At 43.2% G+C, this 26,647-nt stretch overlaps 1 protein-coding gene and 1 non-coding gene across 6 annotated transcripts in view; one reads left to right on the plus strand and one right to left on the minus strand.

Annotated features, from left to right (window-relative positions):
* The first annotated feature begins 303 nt into the window (after positions 1–303).
* Positions 304–26,647, plus strand: part of SCARB1 (scavenger receptor class B member 1) — a 210,439-nt gene continuing 184,095 nt past the window's right edge. For 4 of the 5 annotated variants that reach the window (XM_033954980.1, XM_033954982.1, XM_033954978.1 and 1 more), the window contains exon 1: positions 2,789–3,073. In XM_033954980.1, the coding sequence (XP_033810871.1) occupies positions 2,951–3,073 (123 nt within the window). In that variant the 5' untranslated portion in view covers positions 2,789–2,950. Of the gene's footprint in view, positions 425–2,788; positions 3,074–26,647 lie in introns of those variants that run through there. The other variant, XM_033954981.1, reaches the window with a different exon arrangement.
* Positions 18,243–18,349, minus strand: LOC117366267. The gene has a single exon (XR_004540540.1). It is a non-coding gene; the product is annotated as a U6 spliceosomal RNA (small nuclear RNA).

The raw sequence follows: 26,647 nt of genomic DNA on the forward strand, positions 1-26,647 counted from the left end.
CCACTCTTATTTTCTCCTTTAATATATCACAACCACCCCTTTCTGCAACAAGCAGCTAGGGACTCACCAAGTGTGACTACATCTTCCCTGCTTGTGTCCAGAGAAAATGCAGTTGCTTACCTGTAACAGAGGTTCTCTGTAGATAGCAGTTACCTGTAACAGGGGTTCTCTGTAGATAGCAGGGGAATGTAGTCACATTTACCCTCCCTCCTTCCCCTCTAAGATATGTATCTATGACTTCAGCTAGAGACAAAACTGAGTAGCAAGGGGAGGGGCCACTGAAGGTGGGAATCCCTGCACATGCTCAGTAAGCCAAAGGCTTACTTTTGCTATGGGAGAGCACCAACACACAGGATCAGTCTAAGGACTTCACCAACAAGTGTGACTACATTCCCCTTCTGTCTACGGAGAACCCCTGTTACAGGTATGCAACTGCATTTTCTTCCCCATCCTCGCTCACACACAAATTGAACTTTTCACTCCCATGCATGTATGTGTGATAGTAAATTGGGAAGGAGGGGGTGCAAGTTTGGTTCTTTGGAGGATGAAGAGAAGTAAATGGAAGAGTTCTGTTATAGCTGCAGTGTACGAAGCAGGCTGGCAGGGTGGGTAATTGGAGTTATGTGTCATGTTGTAGTAGTATTGTTTTTGTAGTGGGGAGGAATAGCACTGGGTTGCTTGTAGAGAGGGTGATGTACACAATATTAAAATTGTGGATGAATGTGTTTGTCTCTTGCTCCTGGAATGAGGGAGAAGTCAGAGTGGCCTGGGCTTGCTGTGTGTTCAAGATGTATATTTAATTAGAATATATAAATTGCTTCCCTTATGAAAACTGAACTGATTTACAACATACAATCTCAACTTCACCACCTCCACCAGAAACACCCTATAATAATTCTCTCTGATTTTTACTAAACTATTCCGTTTTCTAATAATTTACTCTGATAATGCACCCAGGACTCTTTCAACTATTAGGCAAGACTAGGCAGCTACCTAAGGCAGCAGCTGCAAGGGTGGGATTGAGGGGGGGGGGGGGGGGGTGCAGCTGAAGGCAAAGCAGAGTAATACTCCTGACTGCCACACAGACTCAAAAGAAGAGTCCGTGTCAATGGCTTTTTTAAATTTGGAAACTGCCCTGTATGATATCTCAGTTTTGTATTTTTACAGGATTGTTCGGTTCATAATTGTTAAGTTATAATGTTGGAAGAAGGATTTTAGTGTCCTTGAGGTTAATTGAAGGAGGCCTAAGTTGCAGATTGTCTGAGTCTACCTTGCAAACATCACATTAAGGGAAAGGGATTGGGACTTGTCTACCTCCTTTCTGTAGCTTTATAACCACACTCAAAACAGGTACTTTGAGCATTTTCCCTATCTGTCCTGGTGGGCTCATAATCTATCTATTTAGCTGGGGCAATGGAAGATTAAGTGACTTATCCAGGGTCACAAGGAGCAGCACGGGGTTTGAAATCACCACCTCAAAATCTTTTTATCAGTTTTATCTAAACCCCTTGTTTATCACATTTGCTATCCCACAAAAAAATATTAAATACCTGTAATAAAATGAGAGCTAAAAGCAACACAATTAAACAGGCTTGTCATAAAAAATAACCTGGTGTTTTGTTGGCTTGTAATAATACAAGTGTATGATGAAGGAGGAGTGCATGGGAGGTTATAATATGACTGCCTGTATTGGAGGTGGGGGTGGAAAGAGGGATTTGGTGTGTGTGTGTGTATATCTATCTATATTTATTTTGTATTTCAATTAAAATGTTAATGATGAATTGCACAATTAAAGGCATGTTATTTATTTATCCTCTTCCCTGCGGCTCTGTGACTGAGAACAAATCACTTAACCCTTGGGGACAAAGCTTGTCCCTGCAGACTCTGTCCTCATTTACACAAGCCTCAAATACATGATTTTATATTTAAATATTTTTTAAACGTTAAAAAGGGACAATATTCTGTACAACTGTTTATAATCACAGTAGAGCCTTCTATTTTGATCTGGTTTAGAGGCAACCTTCCCACAGATTGTCTTTCAGAAAAGGGTTTGGAAAAACCTAAACTGTGTAGTCCGTGCATGAGCAAGAAAATAAGTGTTTATTTAAATGCTCCTTGCTGCTAGCAATGATGGATGAATCTGTTACAATAGCAGTAAGATTCTTGAGTAGATGGGCATATGATGGAAAGATATTGCAGAAGTTAGGAGTCTGATCAGTGGATGACACAGATGTTAGCAGTTTCTGCAGGGTTTTTTTTTTTGTTGTTGTTTTTAAATCGCTGACTTCAGTTGCCAATTAAGATGGGTTAAGTTTTTACATAGAGAATGACACCAGGACAAAGTTTGTCCCCGTATCATGCTAGAGACAGTGGGGAGCAAATGTAAAGAATAAAAAATTCAAAATGAAAAATTAGTTACTGAAGAACTTTAAAACAGCACGCTGACTACTAGAACCAATCTTACAGTTTTCACAGCCTAAAATCTATAGGGGGTGTCTGTGTGTAGGACGTGATATGCCTCATTTTGCTGCTTCCCGTGTCTCGGCGCCCTCCCTCATCACCTCTCCCTAGATTCCAGCTCTGTCACAGAGGCAGAACTTTCTTCTTAATACTTGCTCGTACTGCAGAGGCGTAAATACCGCACTGATCAGCGATAAGGCGGGGAGCAGGGGGAAAGGCGCGAGGAACCAAGCGTAAATGATCAGCTGATAGAAAGGGAAGCGTATTAGGGTTTGAAAGCTCCGCCCCCTCCTACCAGGCTTATCCCCTCCCCTTCCCTCCTCCAGGCTGGAAAAGCGGCGAAATACACGCAAGCGCCGGGGTGGGGGAGAGGAATGGAATCTAGCCACCTCCTGCACGTGACACGCCCCTTCCCAGGGAAATAAAACGTCCAGTCGGGGGCTACTAGGATGTGGCGAGGCCGCTGCGCGCTGTGTAGGTGCTCGGCCCAATGGCGCTGTCGAAGGCGCGCAGGGCAGTCCTTATCCTGGTCTGCCTCGGACTACTGCTGGCAGCCCTTGGCATCCTGCTCGTCTTCTTGGTACCCGAACTTATCATCAGTCAGGTGAAGAAGGTAAGATACTTGCCGGAAGGGGAAGGGAGTCCTTAATTCATTTCCACGATTTAATTGGGAGTTATTGCGCGGAGATGTTGGGAGTGAGCACGAAGGTGCCATGTATATGCTGACTTTCTTTGCGCTTGGGAAGAAAATATGACTTAATCCTGCGTTTTCAAGGCTTTATTTGATTTTTTTTCCCCCCCCCCCTGATTTTTGAAGCGACTGAAACAGTGATAAAAGTGAAAGAACTTTGGATTTTAAGCCTTAAGCAAAATCATTTGTTTAATGTAATAATAATAAAAAAAAGAATGGCATGATAGTGGCCTGGCTTTTGGCCCCTTATCCTGGAAATGCTTTCTATCTGTTATTAATAAGCAAGTATGCTTAAAAAAAAAAAAAGACTTAACGACAGTAACAAGATGGAGCAAGACAGACTTTCCTACAGAAATAAACATACATACATAATTTAAAAGAAAATCATCTACAAATAGTTGTGTCTTGAGTAGTTTCCTAAATGTGCCCTCTTCAGGCAATTTTTGTATTGGCCCACAAGCGAGTTCCATATTTTAACTTCTGGACAGCAGAAAGTCATTTTACCAGTCTCAAGTTTCAAGTTTAAGTTTCAAGTTTATTGGATGACTTGATTAACCGCTTAATCCAAATTTCTAAGCGGTGTACACTTAAAATTTACATATGTTAGGGAACAAAACAGTCCATACATTTAATAAATAAAATTATTATGATAAAAATTAACATTACTAAACAATAGGTAAGGAGGGATGAAATACAATTCGTAAAGAAAAGAAGAGACATCAAGGGAAAATACAAAAGGGAAATAAGACATACAGGGGGAATAAAATAAACCAAAACAATAAGATAAAAGATTAACTTGCGAATGCATCTTTAAAAAGAAAAGTTTTCAACTCATTTTTAAATTTCGCGAACTCCTTCTCCTCCCGTAAAAACATAGGGCGTTCCAAGTCTGCGGTGCTGTACAAGAAAAGATAAATTGTCTCCTTGTATTAATAATTTTTAGTGAGGGAATGGATAAAATATTTTGTTCGCTAGATCGTAATATTCTCTTTGCGGAATAAGGGATAAGTAATCTAAATAGAAATGCTGGAGTCTTATTATATAAGGTTTTAAAAATAACTGTACATAATTTATGAGTAATTCTATATATGACTGGAAGCCAATGAGCCTTTTTGAGGAGTGGTGTTACATGATCAAACTTTTTGGATTTAGTTATCAATTTAATTGATGCATTTTGAATAATTTGTAATCGTTTTATCTCTTGTAAAGCAATTCCTTTAAAAAGGGAATTGCAATAGTCGATTTTAGACATCACCAGAGAATGAATCAGTATATTAAGTGCTTTAGGACAAAGAAACTTAGAAATGGAACGAATTTTACGCAGTCTGTAAAAGGTAGTTTTCACAATACTACTGATATGATCATGATAATTAAGTTTATTATCAAAGATTACTCCTAAAATTTTTATATTTTTAACTAATTAACAAGCCTTAACTAATTAACAAGCCTTGGATTCGCATTCGTCTTCTAGATTTTCAGAACGTAATGATCTGTTTGGTGTATAACTGAACATGTTAGTTTTAAACAATTTTGGAATGTTTCCATACAAGAATTGATGGCAGATCATTACTGTCTTATATTGTACTAGTCTTACATTAATGGGTGCTAGAATAGATGTGTGTGTCCGTCTGTCTTTCTTTCTTTCTCTTTCCTCAGCTGTCCACCACCACTCCTTGCCTGCTCCCCCTGTCCAGCAGTAGGCCTTCTCCCTTCCTTTTACCTCCCCCCCTGTCCAGCAGCACCTCTTCCCTGCTCCCCCTGTCCAGCAGTAGGCCTTCTCCCTTCCTTTTACCTCCCCCCCTCCCGTAGCACCCCTTACCTGATCCCCCTGTCCAGTAGTACCCCTTCTCCTTTTCGAAGTGAAAGCCCTGTGGCTGGTGCGTTTGCTGGTCCGGGGGTGAGAAGAGGCATCCAGGCAGCGCAGGAGTGAAACCGCCACTGCCGCTCAAATGGCACACGCTGCAAGCCGGCGCTTGCGCCTCAAGCCGCCGCGTGCCACAAATAGAATACAGCCACGGAAGGACACAGCACGCTGTCAGGTATCACGGTCTCCTAAGTGCGCATACGCGTTTAGGGTTTTATTATAGAGGATTCTGAAGGTGACTGGTAGCCAATGCAATTGCTGTAGATGTGGTGAAATGTGATCATATTTAGACAGTCCCATAATTAGTCTTGCCACTGTGTTTTGTAATAACCTGCAGTGCCCTACTCCTTGCTTTTGTTATTCCAAGATTCAGGGCATTACAATAATCAAGTCTCAACAGAGCCATAGCCTGAACTGCAGTACAAAAATCATATGGTGCAAGCATTAGTTTTAATCGATGTAACAAATGCATTTGTGCAAAACATGCTTGTATAGTCTTAATTACTTGCAACTTCATTGTGAGGCCAGAATCAAGCCGATCTCCTAAGATAGTCATAAACTCGTGCACAGATAGAAAATCGTCAATGACTTTCACTTCTTTAGGCCATTGTTGTTCCTATTTTCCTATCTAAAACAGGACACCGTGACCACAGAAAGAGGGTGGGGTGGGGTGGGGGACTTCTTCTCTTCAAGATGGCTATTGATGTCACGCTGATCATCCTATAGTTTGGCTCCGATTTTCGTTTTGTCTTCAGCGTTGAAATAACTTTTTAAGACATGAAAGCTATTAAGTACTGCTTTTTCTCAGATTTAATTATTTAATGAGAAATTTTATTAAAGTAAAGTAAATTTTTCTTAAGTAAATTATCGTGTCTGAAAACAGTTTCCTGATTGTCAAGTGATGTTTAAAAAGAGGCGTAAAGAGGTGGGGGTGCTTAGATCAGGGGTGCAAGGTGCATACTCGGTGGAACTGTCAGTTCTGCTGCTGCTACTTCTACTAATCATTTCTATAGCACTATGTAGTTAACTCTTTATACACAGGTATTTTCTCTCTCTAGTGGGCTCACACTCTTAAGATTTTGTAGCTGGGGTAATGGAGAGTTAAGTGACTTGCCCAGGTCACAAGGAGAATTGGAACCCTGTTCCCCAGGATCGCAGTCAGCTGTACTAACCACTAGGTGGCTACTTCTCTCCATGAATGCATTTTACTCCTGTTATATACCAGTCAAAGAAAGGAGGCAAAATATGTTGGAACATTTCTGTGCACCCTGAGAAGCAAATGAGACTTTTTCTGGTGGGGTGTTTTATGTTGGGTTTTTTTTTTTTGTTTTTAAATCTTTTTCTCTGAAAATTGCTAGCTAAGTCTGAGTACAAACTACCTGTAAACTTTGCTAGGGGGAGGGGGTTATTACCCCCCCTCCCCTTCTAGTGCCATGAACCACAATTGCCATGCCAGAAAATGTGAAGGGTCTCCTCCATACCAATCTGCTGTATTTGTTTCAAATGTATCCTAGAGAGATCTGGGCAGTTCATATCTCAAGATATATTGCTGTAGATTTATCAAAATAAATGCCTTGTCAATTTTATTTTATTTTTTAACTCCTCAATTGATAAGAGATGAAAAGCTTTATAGTACTGAATCCAAAAGATTGATAGATTTATTTTAGTGAAGATTTTGAAACTAAATATTTGTGTAGTTTAGTTACCAGGAGCCCTTTAAAGTAAGCTTAGCGTGCATTAAATACAAATAAACCCATCTTGCACCTATGGGCTTCATAATATTTGCTAACGGAATTAGTGCATGCTAGTTGCTAAGCTTTAGTAAAAGGATCCCTATATCTTATGTTTAATATTTCACTGGACAATTTTGAGGGATCTAATTCTAGATCCATCCAGTACTGGATGGGTGTTTTTAATTGGCTTTACGTGGGATTTAGTGATGAACAGAGGGCTAGATTCTCAAAAATTTGCGTTTAAAACCAATGGGCCACTGTCGCAGCTGTTATTGACTCACTTTTTAAAAATCGCTACATTCTCCAAAAAACTCATGCACCAAGGAGGGGAAGGTCCGCCATTTTGAAGAGATGTGCCTCCTGGCATCTCTCCAGCCTGCCATCATAAGCGAGGGGGGGGAGTTGTTAGGGGCATCGCTTGGCGATGGGAGGGAGTGGGTGTCTCTCCACTGCCGGGGGGGGGGGGTAGCAGTGTTGGGAGTGATTGTTTGACGCAGTAGGAAAGAGCATCTCTCCTGCCAATCTTCAGTTTATTTATTTTTATTTGCAGGTGGGGGGTACTGAGCTGTCAAACCTTTCTTTTCTGTCAGTGCCTGAGCCAATCGGCACTCGGGCACTGGTGAGAAAGTAAGGCAATGATAGCTCAGACATGTCGGCAAATTTTGGCCACAATTGTGGCACAATGAGGTTAGAGCAGTATATCTCAAACTGTGTGCCGAGGCACACTAGTGTGCCTCCTGAGATTCCAAGTGTTGCCACGGCACACTGAGGAGGAAGAGAGGCGCCTGCCAGCTGACTTCCTACACGGTACAGCGCCAGCGCTGCCCGATTTGCTGAAGGCCTGCATGTTTCCCCCTTTTCTAACGTCCTCCACCTTCCCCCCTGGCCTCCCAGTCTTACCTTTTAAAGCTAATTACAACAGCCTACAGAGGATCACTGGTAGGTAAAATGATTTTATTTTCAATATAGTGATTGAAAGGTGTTGAGTTTGAGAATTTATATCTGCTGTGTATATGAAAAATGAATGGAAAAAATTGCATTACAATTAGTAAAGTGGATGGGATCTGGGGCAGAGCTTGGGTGGGCCTAGGGAGGTCTGGTTGGGTACTCAGTTGATATTTGTTAGACATAGGGGGTACTTAGCTTGAATTTGTTGAGAAACACTGCTGTAAGCAATCAGCTAGCATCAGTGCCTCTTCTTCTCTCGGAACATAAGATTTGCTGCTGCTGGGTCAGACCAGTGGTCCATCGTGCCCAGCAGTCCACTCACGCGGCGGCCCTTAGGTCAAAGACCAGTGCCCTATTTGAATCTATCCTTACTTTCGTATGTTCTGTTCCAGTAGGAACTTATTCAACCTTGTCTTGAATCCCTGGAGGGTGTTTTCCCCTATAACAGCCTCCGGAAGAGCATTCCAGATTTCTAACACTCTCTGGATGAAGAACTTCCTTACGTTTGTACGGAATCTATCCCCTTTCAACTTTAGCGAGTGCCCTCTAATTCTCTTCACCTTGGAGAGGGTGAACAACCCTCTTTCTCTACTAAGTCAATTCCTTTCAATATTTTGAATGTTTTGATCATGTCCCCTCTGTCTTCTCTTTTCAAGAGAGAAGAGGCCCAGTTTCTCTAGCCTCTTGTTGTACGGCAATTCCTCCAGCCCCTTAACCATTTTTTGTCGCTCTTCTCTGGACCCTTTCGAGTAGTACTATGTCCTTTTTCATGTACGGTGACCAGTGTTAGACGCAGTATTCAGGTGGGGGCGTACCATGGCCTGGTATAACGGCATGATAACCTTTTCAGGTCTGTTTGTGATCCCCTTCGTAATCATTCCTAGCATTCTGTTTGACCTTTTCACTGCTGCTGCCGCCGCAGACGGTTTCATTGACTTGTCTACAAGTACTCTCAAGTCTCTCTTTCCTGGGGGCTCTCTCCGAGAATAGCACTGGACATCCTGTATTCGTGCATATGATTTTTGTTACCGACGTGCATCACCTTGCACTTATCCATGTTGAACCTCATTTGCCATATCGCGGCCCTTTTCCCTGCTGGCACCCCCTACTGGTGTCTCAGGGCCCATCTGGAGGGCCTCTGCAATGTGTGGATGTCTACGTGATGATGTCGCACATATGCGCACTTCTGGGTGCCTCAAGTCGTGGCCACTACCTTTAGTGTGCTCCGGCTCGAAAGTTTGAGAGACGCTGGGTTAGAGAATTGCTCAGTGATGCTTTAATATTAATGACCTACTTACGCTACATTTACGTGGCTGTTTCAGACTGCTAGAAAACTAGGAAAAATCCTCGGTAAGCCCTTTTGATTATCTGCCACTAAAACACATGCACGCTAAACCTGCTGGAACCGGTTTAAGACAGATTTTAATTTTGAGCATCTGCCCCCACTATGAGCTGCTATGATGATTGTAGTCGAGATTGTACCATGGTAGTAGCAGCTCTTGTTTCTGAACATTCCTCCATGAATTTATAATGCTGCAATTGTGTCCTCTGCATATCTGAGAGCTTGTTTTAAGGCAAAATGATGGGGTAGGGAGTTGGATTTTTAGTGTGGCATCTTAATTACTCAACCAACTAGCCCGAAACTTGTCAACTGTGTTAACAAGAGCCATCTGCAGGGATTGATATACTCTTAAATGTGAGTGTACCACCTTTTATAGTGTATTTTTTGTATTAGAGCTACATTTTTGATTAAACTCCTAGTCACAATTAATCACACAGTTAAAGGCATTTTATTTCCCGCTGCATCTCTATGTGACTCTGGGGCAAGTCACTTAACCCTCCATTTTGTCTGGTACAAAATAAGAACTCGTATATGGTCGAGCCATTTGGCATTAAATCTGCCATCATGTTTCAGAAAGGTAGTATGTCATATCCCATCCCCCTTCCCTAAAAGACTCACGATCTCCCTCTCTCCTACCCCAAGATACAATATCTCTTCCTTTTCTGTCTGTTTCTCAGCAGCAACACAAACTTGGAGGTGAGCAGCACCAAGCTGCTCTTGTGGTTACTGGAACTGACTGCCTTAACCATAGCTTCCACCAGTGGCCTTTCCAGTACAGCTTCTGGGTCTACAGCTCAAATCACTGCCACAGTCTACCTTAAAAGGTGGTCTGGTTCCCAGTAGTACTGCCCGATTCAGGGAAAACTTTTTTTTCTAGTTGATTCAGCCTATTGAATAGAGTTTTAAAATAGATTCACTTTTTATCCTGCCCAATCGGGCGTGGGTTTTTTATTCCCCCCCCCCAAACGTCCTGGCAGGTTTATTTTTATAGTTTTTCCACCCATTCCCTCTCTCTTTGTCCTCTCTAACTCCATGCCTGCACTGTGGTGTAAAAAAAAAACCCAAAAAACTTTTCCTCTTTGTTAGAAGGCGAGCATGAGCTAGGATCTAACACCAGCTCTGGCAGGATATACATTTCAAATCTGACATAATCACAAAATAGAAAATTTTGTCTCTGTCTCTCTGTCCTCTCTATTCCCCTCCATGCAACATCTTTCCTTTCCTCCCCTCCATTATCATGTGCAACACTTCTTTCTCTTTCTCCCTGCCCTCCATCCTTTGTCCAGCATTTCTCCCCCTCTGTTTTCCTTGCATTTCTACCTCTGTTTTCATCTCTCCCTTCCTGTCCTCCACCCCAACAATGCTTCCTCTCTCCTTTCTCCCTCCATGTGCAGCAGCATCCCTCTGATCCTCCCACTGTGACACCTGATATACCTTTGAGGCCACCTTAAAGTAGTAGCAGCGCTCTGAATGGGCTGCTTCGCGAGCTGCCCCACTAAGTCTTCCCTCTGCCATGTCACCAATGATGTCATCAGTGATGGCAGCAGAAGGAAGGCCCCGGTGGGGAATGCTGTGAAGCAGTCCGTTTAGAGCGCTGCTGTTTTAGAAGGCCTAGGAGGTATGTTGGGCCTTACCAGGGTAGGGGTCGCTGAATCAGTGAGTCAGATTTTCTCAGACAACAAATAGGTACGATTCACCAAAGTGAATCGATGCTGGATTGGGTCAGAGGGAAAGGTGCAGCATATGTGCAATAGAGCCACTGAAAGCCACTTAAGGTAGTCTGATGCTGGATTGTGCTCAGGATGGGCTGGGAATAGAAGAGATGCTTGGAAGAGACAGATGAAGCAACACAAACTTTTTTTTTTTTTTTTTTTTGTAATTACAACTAATGCATTACATTCAAAGTTAACTCTGATTAATGTAGCCATTGCTGCCAAAAATATTAATTGGCAAGTTTTGTGACACTCTTTGCTGCCACAGTAGGATCTAACCGAATTGGGGATCATGCATTTCAGGGAGGGCAAGGGAGTATGGCAATACTATAATATACAGTGAGCACACTTGTGTATATAGACACATCGTAGCATTCAGGAATAAAAAGGTTGATAGAGCCAGTTTTTTCTACATTTTCTCTCATAGAAACATAGAAAAAGCGGCAGAAAAGGGCTATAGCCCACCAAGTCTGCCCATTCCAAGTATCCCCCCCCCCTGAGTTTACTCCCTTAAAGATCCCACGTGAGTATCCCATTTTCTCTTAAAATCCGTCACGCTGCTGGCCTTTATCACCTGGAGTGGGAGTCTGTTCCAATGATCCACAACTCTCTCGGTGAAGAAATACTTCCTGAAGTCGCCATGAAATTTCCCTCCCCTGATTTTCAGCAGATGCCCTCTGGTGGTCGAGGTTCCCATGAGCCGGAAGATATCATCTTCTGACTTGATGTGCCCCGTGATATACTTATACGTTTCAATCATATCTCCCCGTTCTCTTCTTTCCTCAAGTGAGTACATCCGCAATTTCTTTAGTCTTTCTTCATACGTGAGATCCTTGAGCCCCAAGACCATCCTGGTGGCTGTTCGCTGTACCGACTCGATTCTCAGCACGTCCTTTCGGTAGTGAGGTCTCCAAAACTGAACGCAGTACTCTAAGTGAGGCCTCACCATGGCTCTGTACAACGGCATCATAACTTCAGGTCTCCTGCTGACGAAACCTCTGCGGATACAGCCCATCATTTGTCTTGCCCTGGAGGAAGCCTTCTCCACTTGATTGGCAACCTTCATGCCCTCGCTAATGATCACTCCTAGATCGCGTTCCGCTGTGGTCCTAACCAAGGTCTCACCATTTAGTTCATAAGTTCTACGCGGGTTTCTCTTTCCCAGGTGCATTACCTTGCATTTTTTAGCATTGAAGCCAAGCTGCCAAGTAGTTGACCATTGTTCCAGCAGCAGTAGATCGTGTGTCATATTATCAGGTAATAAGTTTCTGCCTACTATGTTGCAAAGTTTGGCGTCGTCGGCGAACAGCGATACCTTTCCCCTAAGTCCTTGCGTCATATCTCTTATGAATAAGTTGAATAGAATCGGACCCAGGACCGAGCCCTGCGGCACTCCACTTATCACGTCCGATGCTTCAGATGGGGTACCGTTCACCACCACCCTCTGATGTCTGCCGCTCAGCCAATCCCCAACCCATATAGTTAGAGTGTCTCCTAATCCTATTGATTTTAGCTTGTTCAGTAATCTTCGATGAGGGACGCTATCAAATGCTTTACTGAAGTCCAAATACACTACGTCCAGTGACTCTCCAGCATCCAGTTGTCTAGTAACCCAGTTAAAAAAAGCTAATCAGATTAGATTGGCAGGATCTACCCTGGGTGAACCCGTGTTGGTGTGGATCACGCAGTTTTTTTTTTCGTCTAGGATTGTGTCAATATTCTGTTTGATCAGTGTTTCCATGAGTTTACACACTATAGACGTGAGACTCACTGGTCTGTAGTTTGCTGTCTCTGTCCTGCAGCCCTTTTTGTGGAGTGGGATTACGTTGGCGGTTTTCCAGTCCAAGGGGACCCTTCCTGTGCTTAGGGAAAGATTGAAAAGAACAGATAATGGTTCTGCCAGGACTTCCCTTAACTCCCTGAGCATTCTGGGATGTAGGTTATCTGGTCCCATGGCTTTGTTTACTTTGAGTCTTGATAGTTCGTCGTAGACGCTACTGGGCGTAAATTCAAAATCTTGAAACGGGTCTTTCTGGTTATCTCCCATCTGCAGCTGTGGACCAACTCCCGGCGCTTCTCGGGTGAATACTGAACAGAAGTATTGGTTTAGTAGTTCTGCCTTCTCAGAATCTGATTCCGCAAAGTTACCGTCCGATTGCTTCAGGCGTACTATGCCATCTTTGTTTCTTTTCCTGTCACTAATATAGCTGAAGAAAGATTTATCCCCTTTCTTAATTTTCCGTGCTAACTCTTCCTCCATTTGGAGTTTGGACTCCCTGACTGCTGTTTTGACAGCTTTAGATCTGTCTAGATAGTACTCTTTTGCCCCCTCTCTGCCTAGATGTTTGTAGGTGATAAATGCGTCTTTTTTTCTGTTTAACTAGGTCTGAAATTTCTTTACTGAACCATTGGGGTCTTTTGTTTCTCCTGCGTTTACTAACTGTCTTTATGTATCGGTCTGTTGCTTCGTGTAGTATGGATTTCAGAGACGTCCACATATCCTCCACATTGTCAGATTTTGCTTGTTTATGTAGCTCCCGATGGACAAAATCTCCCATGCGGTTGAAGTCTGTACCTCTAAAGTTGAGAACCCTTGTTGATGTGTTTGTCTTAGGGAAACCTTTCTTAAGGTTGAGCCATACCATATTATGGTCGCTGGAGGCCAGTGTGTCCCCTACCGAGACTTCCGTGACGCTATCTCCGTTTGTGAGGACCAGGTCTAGTAATGCTTGATCCCTGGTGGGCTCCAACACTAATTGCTTGAGACGTGCACCCTTTATGGAGTTTAATATTCTTTTGCTGCTACCCGTAGTTGCGGAGAGTGTGTTCCAATCTGCATCTGGCATGTTGAAGTCTCCTAGCATTACTGAGTCTCCGCGCAGCGTGATGTTCTCTATGTCCTCAATTAATTCCATGTCTTTGTCCTCCTGTTGCCTGGGAGGTCTATATATCACATCAAGGTATAGGCATTTTTCTTTCCCTCTGGCCAGGTTCACCCAGAGGGATTCCCCGGTGTATCTAATATCTGTGATTCTGGTGGTTTTGATGCTTTCCTTAGTACTGTATAGCGCTACTCCTCCTCCCAATTTACCCACTCGGTCGCAACGAAGTAGGTTGTACTCTGGTATAACCATATCCCACCCATGCGATTCCGTGAACCAGGTTTCGGATATTGCTATCACGACAAGGCTTTGGGGATCAGGAAATATAAGGCTAGGCTTGGCTTCTTTTCTATGGCAAGGAACCAAAGAACAGCCTGAACACCCTGAAGGTTCATCCTGGGGACATAATATTCTCTAAATAACTAATCGAATGTCAAAATGTTGGTTTGTTGTTGGGTTGTTTTTATTTTATTATTTTTTTTTAAACTTTTTTAAGTGACTCAGAGTGTGCATCGTCTTTAAGAGCAACCAAACTGATGGAGACAGACCTCTTCTTGTATGAAGAATGATTTAAAAAACAAAAACAAACAATTAGGGCTCTTCAGTTTGGAAAAGAGGGATGAGGGGATATGTGATTAAAGGCGTACAAAATCCTAATTGGTATAGAACATGTAAAAGTGAATAAAAAAAATAGCTAAGCTCTGGAACTCTTGGCCGGATGATGTGACAATGGTGGTGATTAGCGTAACTGGGTTTAAAAAGTCTTTGACAAGTTCCTGGAGGAAAAGTCCATAGTCTGCTATTGAGACAACATGGGGGAAGCCACTGTTTTTCCCTGGATTGGTAGCATGGAATGTTGCTACTATTTGGGTTTCTGCCAGGTACTGTGACCTGGATTGGCCACTGTTGAAAACAGGATACTGGGTTAAATGGACCATTGGTCTGATCCAGTATGGCTGTTAAGTTCTTGTACTGTAACTTCGGTGACGAGTCAAAAGCACGTGGGACAATCACGCGCCAATAAAGCCTCTCGGAGAAATGTGCACAGGACATCAGCGTGCCGGTTAAAACTTAACTTTAAAGTGCTCTGAGGTTTTTTGGGGGGAGAAACCCCCCCCCCCCACTTTACTTAGAAGTGTTGCCATTGGGGGGTAGGGGGAACCTCCCCTTAGAGAGGAAACTGTAATTTTTCCCCCAAAAAGAGGGAACAATTACACTTTCCTCTGTAATGGGTTTCCCCCCCCCCCCCCACGGCAGTGGCAACACTTCTAAGTAAAGTACAAAACCCCCCTCAGAGTGCTTTAAAAAGTTTTTAATCTGGCGCGCTAACGTCCCGCGCGCATTTGTTGGCGTGCGGTTGTCCCGTGCACTTTAGTCTATTTACCATAACTTCTCATTCATAAGTCGACAAGACAAGCTTTAGGTGATGAGACCTTATTATTGTACTTTGCTCATAATAGTATATTTGACCACAACATGTAGAATGAATTCTGGGAATTTTTCCAAAATGTACAAATTAATCAGAAATGCTGGTTCAGATGCAGCTCCGTTGCTAGGAATGTGGTTAGATAAATCTGAGTCTCTTGCAACACTGGTGACCTGCAAATACACTGGGCTAAGTATACATTCCAAAAGATTAGATAAGAAAATCCTTAGTGGGCAAAGCATATTAGAAATGCCTTATTAGACAGAATTGAAGTTGGCATCAAATGCAGCAGGCAACAGTTACAAGCCCCACAATTATAATCCCAAGCTCACAAGATTACTGTATTATAAAGGATCCTTTCAAGGAGCAACATGAGAACTAGTGTCCGAGATTTGCCTGGCTCAGAACTGGGGCATGCTATTTAATGCTGCAGCATGAATGGAATAATTATAATTATCTGTGGCATCCAAAGTAAAAAAGGCTTTTAATTATTTACAAATTGTTTGAAATCCATTCACTCCACTCCAGATGAGAGTAAATGACTTTAGATTCACTAAGCAAACCGATTGTTCCCTGACCCGATTCACTAACCTTCCTCCCGATCCGATTAGTGCATGCAAATGAGGGAAACGGGCATGCAAATTATGGAAGGCAGCGATTCACTAAACAATTTCTACAACACCGATTGGGCTTGCCGATCAGAAAAGAAGTTATTGCTGAAGACCAATCGTTTCTATCCTTGCCGACTCTCCTGCCCTTTAAAACTACAGGCTCACAATGCTTTTAGCAGAATATATAAAAAAAGGAATTTTTTTTTCTTTTTTATATATTCAGCAAAACGCATTGCAAGCCTGTGGTTTTAACCTGACAGTGCCCCCCCCTCCCCGAAACACCCCCCGCACTGAAATGACCGCCCCGCACCGGTGCCTACCATCGCCGCTGCTGCTTACCCACCCCCTCCCCGTGTGCGAATGAATATGGCAGGAAGGATGCCAACTCCCTCCTGCCATCGCAAACTTGGCCTGGCCGGGTTAGGCCCAACTCCCTCTCCATACCTTTAGCTAGGCTGGGCCCACCCCTTCCCCTCCCTTTAAAAACAGGAGCAGGAGGGGTGCTTAGTCCCTCCTGCTTCAGGCCTCCTCCTCCGACATACTGCAGTCTTAGGCCACGCCCCGGTACATCATGTGATGTACTTGTCGGGGGGGGGGGCTTTTTTTTTTTTTTTTTAAATCGAGCAGTTATTTTGCATGTGTAATACATGCAAAATATCTGCCCGATAACATTACATTAGTAATTTCTATTCCACCAATACCTTGCGGTTCAAGGCGGATTACAAAAGAAGTTTTCTGGCCATTTCCAGAGGAATTGAAGAGAAGAGCGAGTTGTTTCAGAGAATTGGGAAGAGTCTTGCAGTGTTAGTTTGTCTTTAAGGATTTTTTGAAAAGCATGGTTTATTTCTTTTTTGAATAATTTGTAGACTGGGGTCGTTATGAGTAAATTGGAGAGTTCGTGGTCCAGTTTTGCTGCTTGTGTGGCTAGAAGGCTATTGTACAGGTTTTTTTTTTTGTTTTGATTTGTTTGATTTCTCTGATTGGGGGATGCGTGAACGGTTTGTGGGTTCTATGTCTGGTTAAGGTACATTGGATTAAACGGTGGTTGAGGTAGGCTGGGCTGTCTCCATTTATGATTTTAAATAGTAGGCAGTAGAATTTGAATTGTATTCTTGCTTGCATTGGGTGCCAGTGTGAGTCGAGGTATGCCGCCGTGATGTGGTCCTGATTCCTCAGTGAATAGATAAGTCTTAGCAGTGTGTTTTGAACTGTTTGTAGTTTTATCATGGTTGCGGGGCAGGGGAGATGAAGTATGTTGCAGTATTCTAGAAGATCTAGGAATAGGGACTGGACCAAGAGCTGGACTTGTATTCTGTCGAATTTTCAAACTTTGCCTCAATTTCTCATGACCGCAAATGATTTTTGTATTGTTTTGTTGATTTGTGGTTGCATAGTACAGCATCTGTATCGTCATTCCTAGAAGTTTTAGAGTGGGTTGTAAGGGATATGTGATTGTGTTTATTACTAGATTTGTTATGGTTGGGGTTTTATTATTTTCGAGGAGCATGAATTTTGTCTTGTCTGGGTTCAGTTTCAGTTTGTGATTTTTCATCCATGTTGCTACTGCTTCAAGTGTCCTGTGTAGTGTCTGTCATGGAGGACAGTTGCTCAAAAGAAAGAAGAATGGTGATGTCGTCTGCATAGCTATAGGAGGTTAATCCTAAATTGTCCAGGCATGTGATGTAGAGATTGAAGAGAGTTGGGGCTAGTGGAGATCCTTGGGGTACGCCGCAGGGGTTGGACCAAGGTTCTGCATTTTCTTTGTTCAACTTTACTCTAAGTCTGAATTGTAGGAATCCTTGAAACCATGTGTGTACCTTGTCTGTGATTCCTATTGTTTCTAGTATTTGTAGTAGAATATTGTGGTCCACCAGGTCAAATGCTGCAGTGAGATCCAGTTGTATAATCGGCATTTTTCTACCTGTGCTGAGGTGTTGTCTAGCTGTGTCTATGAGGGAACCCAGCAGTGTCTCTGTGCTGTAGTTGGTTCTGAAACCAGATTGTGTGGGGTAGAGGATGCTGTGGTCTTCTAGGTAGTTGGTGAGGACTTTAGCTACCAGGCCTTCCATTAGTTTGACATAGAATGGTATTGAGGCTATGGGTCTGTAGTTGGATGGTTGATCCTTTGCTCCTTTAGGGTCTTTTAGGATCGGGGTGATGATGATTTCACTGAGGTCTTGCTGGAAAAGGCCATCTGAGAGCATGGTTTGTATCCATTGTAAGAGGAGAGCGCGGAATTTGGTACTGGAGGATTTTAATAAGTATGGAGGACAGTGGTTGAGGTCGCAGGCTGCTTGGCTGTATTTTTTGTAGTTTAAGATCGGACCATTGTATAGTGGGGAAGTGGGACCAAGTTCTGTCTGCCACAGCTGATTCTTTTTCTGTGGGGGGCATTGTGATCTCTTCTAGGTGGGTTGGGGTTCCGGTGAGGGTAGTCCTGGTGATTTTGTTTTTAAAGTATTTGGCTAAAAGGGTGGCTGAGGGGGGAGGGGTGTCGTCATTGGCCAGGTAGGGTTTGGTGTCTGCGAGTTTATTTATTTATTTATTTATTTATTTTTTTTTTTAATTTTTTTTTTAATATGGAACGCTTCACGAATTTGCGTGTCATCCTTGCGCAGGGGCCATGCTAATCTTCTCTGTATCGTTCCAATTTTAGTATATGTGCTGCCGAAGCGAGCACTGCGAGTTCTTTTAGTATTTGGAATAGTTTATTTGCCTATTAGGCTGATGTAGTGTGTCTTTCTTTTTTCTTTTAGTTTTCTTGTATTGTCGGTTTAGTTTCCTTCATGCTGTTTTCGTGGTTTCTTGGTTGTTCTTTCTCCATATTCTTTCTAGTTGTCTGCATTGTCTTGAGTAGGAGTAGTTCGTTATCAAACCATTTGTCTGAGCATCTGCTAATTCTGGTTTTTGTTTGTGTTGGGGCTAGCTCATCTAGGATAGCTGTGCTTAGCTTGCACCAGTATGAGGTGAAGTCTTTGGGGTTGCATTCTTGGATTGTTGCATCTGTTTTAGTCCAGAATTCAGAGGGGTCAATGTATTTACGTGAGTTGTAGGTTGATCTTTGGGGTTTTAGTTTGGTTTTGTCTTTGGCCCAGTTGATGTTGAAGGAATATGTGTAGTGGTCTGACCAGAGGGAGCGAGACCACGTTCCATTTGATGTTTGAATCTCGGGCAGTAAGGGTTGTTGGGTCATGAAAGCTGCGATGTCTAGTTGGTGACTTTCCTCATGTGTGGTTAGAGTCTAAAATCTTGTATGTTAGGGTTTTGAGGAATGATAGTAGGTTTTATATAAAAAAAAATTAAAGCCGGCAGAAGCCCTGACAGCATTGACGGGAAACTCTTCTATCACTACTGTCAGGGTCTGCCCTGACTTAAATCGCTTTTGAGTCAGTTTGCATGCAAACTTGATAGTACATCAATCACTGTTTTAAAATCGGCAAGGAATTGGCCAACAGCGATTGATTCGCTATCCTTTAGTGAATCTAGCCCTTTGTCTGTTCTGACATACCAGTAATGTGGAACTGTACCAGGTGTAAGATAGATCTTAAAAAGAACTTCAGATTTAAGGAACTCTTTTTTAGAAAGCTCCTAATCTCGGCTAACAAATGCTTGTTTATCCCAAATTTTCTAAGATGTAAACGTTTAAGGTGAGTTTATTATATTGAAGCCTTTAACAAGGTTTCATCTGTTATCCGCTATAATAAAATCCTTAGCACACATGCAAACTTCAATCTTCGTGATCCCTGGGTCCGTGATCTGTGCTTCCGTGCCACACATGCGCATTAGAAAGAGCCAGCAGCGGTTTCCCCATCGCCCTCCCTTGGCGACACTGGCTCCTTCTACTGCGCATGCAGAGGCACAGAGATGGCGACCCCAGCAGTGACTCCCCCCTCCTGCTCTCACTCCGTCTAACAGGACCAAGGTGAGCACAAAAATAATAGAAGCAGGCATACCGACGCTCAACATCCAGATTGTGGTTGGCGGTTGTTCAGGCTGGGGAGGAGGCAAAAGGTGTGATTTAAGGGTAGGTGGGAGAAGGGGGCTGGAGCTGAAGCGTCTCAGCGCACGAGAACAAAAGACAGACACACAGAAAGACAGCGGACAGGGAGAGAGACAGAAAGAAAGACAGACACATATTCTAGCACCTGTTAATGTAACGAGCTTAAAGACTCTGCTGTGATCACAGTGATAGCCTGATCGTTGAAGATGTAAAAGGCCATTTTGTTTCTAAGAAATCTCCAAAACCTTTAACTGAGCTCAGACAGCTCTCTTAATTTGTTTATATTGCGTATCCGTCACTTATACTTTTTCCCTTTTTAAATTACCTAGTGAACAATAGCTTGTTTGACACTTAAGTTATCAACAGTAGGGATGCAACCATGTGAGGAAAATGGTGGTGGATTCATCTGGACTAGGAGAGTTGCCTGAGGATTTGGAGGTTGGCAAGAGTCGCAGCAGAGGGAGGTATGAGATACACAGGTGTTGAAGAATTCTTTGTGTCTTCAGTAGTCCAGCATAACAAAAACTGTATGTGTGCTTATCTTATGTGTGTTTTGTAACCCGCCTTGAATAGAGGCAGGCTGTAAATCCCCTAACATATAACCATTTTTATTGATGACTTCATACAAAACAATGCAGACAATAACCAAACAGGTCTCCCATAGATAGAACAACCTGGGAGTGACAATGAGAATTAAGAACTGACGAATAGGAAACAAAGAAGATAAGGAAAATAAAAATAACCTTTCTGCATCTCTCGCAAGGTCGGCAGGAACCGGTCAAACGAACAATCAAGCAGAGCAATTCAGGGAGCATTTAATATATCGCTATGAGCTCTGGAGCTGAAAGATTCAATATAGGGAAGCCAGATAGACAAAACCTTTGTTGCTATAAATCCCCTAAACAAATACATGAGACTGAGCCCTTTCAGGTACAGTGTTCCCCCGGTCGTTCGCTGTCGTCTGTTTGTGGTCCCGGTCTTTCGCGGTATTTTCCAACCGTGAACCGCCAACAAGGAGAGGGCGGCAGGAGAGAGCAGCTGGAGTGCCACGAGTGCAGGAAATCACTCGCAGTACGCTCAGACGGCCTCTTCCTGCACTAAGTTAGGCCTTATCCAATCAGGAGCTGCTTTGACACGCAGTTCCTGATTGGATAAGGCCCGAGTGATTTCCTGCACTCGCGGCGTTCCGGCTGCTCTCCTGCAGGCTCCCCCATGAAAAACCGTATTTGGATTTTTTGAGATTTGCGGGAGTTCCTGGAACGGAACCCCTGCGAATATTGGGGGAGTACTGTACTTTTTTTTTTTTTTTTTTTTTTTTCTATCTCTTATTGAATCGGATAAGTCCACCATTTTGTCTCTTTTTTTGCACCCCCTCTCTCTCCAGCCAGTTGTTGCTGGCTTGGACAATATTTTTGTGTCATAACTAAAAAGTTCAGTAACTCCAGGATCAGGCTCAGCGAAACATCGCTGCCTGAGGTCAGCCCACCTCGGTCGGCAAATCTGCTGGAGTGGCCTGTTTTGTGTGTTCTAGATCAGTGTTTTTCAACCGCTGTTCCGCGGCACACTAGTGTGCCGCGAGATGTTGCCTGGTGTGCTGCAGGGCCGCCATCAGGGCAGTACTACCAGTCCTGCATTCAGGGGCCCGGAGCTGACAGGGGGCCCGAGGCAGGGGCGCCAGTAGCTCGCCAAGGCAAAGTGAGTCGATCACCCAGGACTCACTTTGTCTTGGCGATCTAATCTATCGAGCCGATAAGTCTACTTCTCCCCGACGTCAATTCTGCAGTCGGAGAGGAAGTTCGGGCCAGCCAATTGCTGCCTGGCTGGGCGGAACTTCCTCTCCGATTGCAGAATTGTCGTCAGGAGAGCATGCGTCGGCGTCGGCTTTGGGGCCTGTTATCCATTGGTGGGTCCTGTTCCCCGATGGCAGCGGCAGTGGCAGTGGCTTGGGGAACGGCAGGGAGAAAGAAAGAAAGGGGGCAGGCAGGGAAACAGAAGGAAAGAAGAGAAACAGAAAAAAAGAAAGAAAGGTCAGGGAGAGAGGAAGAAAAAGTTGGGGGAGGGAATGAGGTGTGGAGGAGAGAAAGCATACAGGCTGATAGAAGGGAAGAAAGATTGGATGCACAGTCAGAAGAAGAAAGTGCAACCAGAAATCACCAGACAAGGTAGGAAAAATGATTTTATTTTAAATTTAGCAAAGTGGAGGCAGTATTACCACAGTTTTCAAAGGAATTTGCCCAAATAACTTAATAGTTAACTGGGTAAATTCCCAGAGATAAAAACTTCCCTTCACTTACTATGCACAGTTCTGAATTTATATTTGCTGTCTATATTTTACAATATGGTCACCTTATACTAAACCGCAATAGTGGTTTTTAGCGCAGGGAGCCTATGAGCGTCAAGAGCAGCGCTGGGCATTCAGCGCAGCTCCCTGCGCTAAAAACTGCTATTGTGGTTTAATAAAAAGGATGGAGGGTATATTTGTCTATTTTTGTATGCTATAAAAACCAAATACAGAGAGAGATTGAGAGCTGTTGACGAAGAGCTACGTGTGTGTCTTTCATCGATTCCAGCCAGAATATCAGCTTTGTGTTCAGTCAAACAGGCCCAGGTTTCGCACTGAATAAAGTATTTTATAATTTTTCACTATTCTGTTTACTTAATATTTCATAATAAAGTAATTATAAAATACTTTCTTTGTTTTATTTGATTCCTATTCAAGAGAATTACTTTATATATAGTCAATATAGGCACAGAGTTAAATTTTTTAACATTTTCTAATGGTGGTGTGCCTCGTGATTTTTTTCATGAAACAAGTGTGCCTTTGCCCAAAAAAGGTTGAAAAACACTGTTCTAGATGTTCTACTGGTTCTGGAGCTCTTTGTGGCGTATTTAGAACTGCCTCAGAATTGGGATTCAGTGTCTTTATCTGGGGCCTCTGTAGGCTGCTCTGCCTTTTTAAGAGCATCCTTTACTAAGGCCTGCTGTACCTGGTCTGTGGCCCTTTGACTGTCAGACTGGGCCATACTATCATGCGTGTGCTCTTCCTATCCAGGTATGCATAAAACTGCTGCTGTGCTTTCATATTTCTGATGGGCAGTTTTCTATTTGACTGACTGGGGTCTTCTCGCTTATTTGCTGTGTGACTTTGGCCCATAATCTCTCTTAATGACCTGAGGTATTTCTGTATCTCTGACGCGTAATAATTCTCCTGAGCCCTTCCAGTTAAGTATGCACCCTTGTTTCTGTGTCTTCTTCCCTGGCAAGGTGTGTTTGTGCCATGCTGGCTTCTGTTTTGTACCACTTGGATAAACAGTTCTGCGAGGTGGGGTTGTTGGTTTGTTTGTTTTTTCCCTTCTTTGAGCCTAGGCAGTCTCTATGACAACCAGTTGATACAATTTGATACTTTTCACTGAGGTGTGGGCAACCCTGCCCTTGCCTTATGAATTATTCATGCAGCCTTTAGCTATAGGGGTTTGAACAGAAACCTCTTACAGTGGCCAATACTGTATAACTCAGGAGTCCTTGTTTCAGCATTAAAACCCGAGAGAGAGACTATGCAGTGAGCTGTAACTGTATAGTATGATTTGGTCAGCACAGTGAAAAAACCTGTCTTGGTGGCTGGGAGAAAAAGAACCTGTTGGACTCTTGACTTGGTGGCCGGGATTTATGTTGCTTTTATTTAAACTGCCTTGTAATTACTGATAAAGTTATAGATCAAACTATAAAGCACAGTTACTTACCGTAACAGGTGTTATCCAGGGACAGCAGGCAGCTATTCTCAAGTATGGGTGACGTCATCCGACGGAGCCCCGATGTGGACGCCTCACAAGCAGACTTGCTTGAAGAAACTCAAAGTTTCGAGTCGTCCGCACCGCGAATGCGTGAGTGTCTTCCCGCCCAGTGCAGGGTGCGTCTCCTCAGTTCAGATAGCTAGCAGAGAAGCCAACCAGGGGAGGTGGGTGGGATGTGAGAATAGCTACCTGCTGTCCCTGGATAACACCTGTTACAGTAAGTAACTGTGCTTTATCCCAGGACAAGCAGGCAGGTATTCTCATGGTTTATTTTTTGGTCTTCATTCCTGCTGTTTTTCGTTTATTTATTTAATTTATTTTATTTGTGTTAATTTTTGAATCTTCTTTGTTTTTTTACTCTGATTGTCATTCCATTTGTGGACTCTGAACTGACAGTTCAGATTAGACCGTTATTCTTGGTCTGTCAGAAAAGGCCTCGTTCTCACCTGATACTCCTGCACCTTGGCGATCCTGAGTTGTGCCAGACAGCTTGCCTTCTTTCTCATCGAATGTTTGCTGCGCTTTGGCACATTGGCGATTCTGTGATATGCCTGGCGACCGATCCATGACAAGCGGTGCTGGTGCTGAATTGGAGAGGGAGTGTTGCCGAGGTCGATGGAGGGTGACCGAGTCGCCGAATGGAGGCGGTTGCCGAGGCGGAGGCGCCGTGGCTGGGATAGTAGAGTGGACTGTAATCTCCCTGCAGCTATGCGGTTTCGGATCTCCTACTGACAGTGCGACATCAGCAGGATGGGAGAATGGCTTTTTATCCTGCCGGAGTCTTACAGCGTTAGATGTCCCACAGCCGACCTGGATTAATGTTTATGAGTGACGGTACCATCAAGGGTTGATTAAACTGTATTATCCAGACCAAAAGAGCAAAGTATTGAAGCTGGAAGATCTGTGAGCTGTTGAATGTAATGAACAGTATTCCAGAAAATCGAGAAATGCTTCTCTCTGCTTTAAAAAGTGATCCCATGGCTGATGTGTAGAGATCGTTGATGGTGGCTGCCCGGCTGAAACAGCTAAAGCTCTGGAGACGATAACATCGATGACTGAGGGAAATGAAATCAAGTCCTTCTTGCCTTTTGTTCCACTATGCATATTATATCTTTCTTTTTATTTCTTTTTGTTTAGTTTTCATTTAAAATTTTCTTAGAATTCTACTGTTTAACTGTTTTTTTTCATTCCATTCTATTCATATGCTGTCCTCTACCTTTTCTTTTCTCCTCACTTCAAATGCTTATTTTCTTCCTATATTTCTATATTTGATTAATTCTTAAAATTATTTTCTATTTAATTATTTTCTTTCTATTACTTTATTACTTTGATATGTACGCTTTGTTTTTAACAGTATGATATTGAGAGTTTTATGTATTCTTGTTAGAAGCTTTATATCTCATTTCCGCTATCTTTATTTTCTTATCTACCACTTGCTAATTTATTTGTCCTTGGTACTTTAGTTAGATTGTGAGCCTTCGGGACAGTAAGGGAATTTCAAAGTACCCATTCTTTATTTATTTATCTTATTTTATTGTATCCTTTATTGTATATTTAATGTATATTTCTCTGTAAACCGCTTAGAACTTAACGGATTTAGCAGTATATAAGAAATAAATAACATAACATGTATGGGTGCTAACCAGAATGAGATGGTGGGAGAGTTGGCAACTTAGGAGAATAAATTTTGTAATACTGTTTGGCCAAACTGTCCATCCCGTCTGGAGAAAGACAATAGTAAGAAGTGAAGGTATGAACCGAGGACTAAGTAGCAGCCTTGCAAATTTCCTCAATAGGTGTAGATCTGAGGAAATCTACAGAAGCTGCCATTGCCCTGACTTTATGGGCTGTGATTTTACTGTGAAGTGGGCATGGCAGAAAGAGATACAAGCCGCCATCCAGTTGGAGATGGTGCGTTTGGAAATAGGATGTCCCAACTTATTTGGATCAAAGGAGACAAAAAGTTGAGGAGCAGTTCCGTGTGGTTTGGTGCGTTCCAAGTAGAAGGCCAAAGTACGTTTACAGTCCAGAGTATGAAGAGCTGATTCTCCAGGGTGAGAATGAGGCTTTGGGAAAAACACTGGAAGTACGATGGATTGGTTGAGATGAAATTCTGTGACAACTTTAGGTAGGAATTTTGGATGAGTACGAAGAACCACCTTGTCATGATAGAACACAGTGAATGGTGGATCAGTAACTAAAGCTTGTAGCTCACTGACTCGTCGAGCAGAGGAGAGAATTGGTGGCATAAGCTGCTTCTGACTGAGAAGAGATGTGGGAGTAGTCAAGAGGTTGCAGCCATCTAGTTTCAATGCTTGTATAATGAAGTCTTGCACCATAGCATATGCTTCACAAAATGAGAACCACCCCTCTCCAGGGCCATTAGAGACAGATGAAGTAGGCAACCATTATGGCACCATGCCACCTCCCATGAAGGGGCAAGGTGCTAGCTTGTGACACCGAGGGATCCACCCAGAATCACCCTTGCCTCAGACTGCCCAGAGCCGTATTTGGCCCACCAATGGGAATGTTCCTCTCCTGTAACTTTCAGCACAATTTCAGGCAGCAAAGCCACCCATGATACTACTTTCCTGAGCCTGAAATGCACTGTGAGGCAACACATCAGCAGTAATGTTGAGCTAAACAACTTCCCTAGTGAAGCAAGAACTTGCATAACATAGGCTTGAAACATACTTATATTCTGGGACTGGAAAGTTGTCTTTTTTTTCTGGAAGCTGATAAACCTTGGAGGCACACTTCTTTGTGCAACTGGCAATTCTTCGGAATAAGATTCACACATAACGTGCCAACCCCCAAAACTCTTTAGAGACTGCTAGTAAAGTCCCTCTACCCCCCACCCCCCCCCCCTAATCCACTGAGAGGTAGTCCTTGTCTGTAACCCTGCATGTCTTGTCAGCTCACACCATCAGAGACCCAGTCACTCCAATACTTTACTGATAATTGTGCTGTCCTTCAAAATACACGACACTGCAGGTTTTGTCTTTGAGATTGCCTCGGGCACTTGGGATGAGCTATATGCTTTGTTGCCAAAAGGTCATAAACGCTTCTACCACGCCAGTATTTGAGCTAAAAAAAACCTGGCATGACGGCCTTGGCTCCTGCATAGGATATTGGCCCCGGCACACCAGTTGAAGAAAATGCTCAAAAGCACCAGCTCCCGTCTCTG

Source organism: Geotrypetes seraphini, chromosome 8 (assembly GCF_902459505.1).
Source record: "Geotrypetes seraphini chromosome 8, aGeoSer1.1, whole genome shotgun sequence".
Lineage (NCBI taxonomy): Eukaryota > Metazoa > Chordata > Amphibia > Gymnophiona > Dermophiidae > Geotrypetes > Geotrypetes seraphini.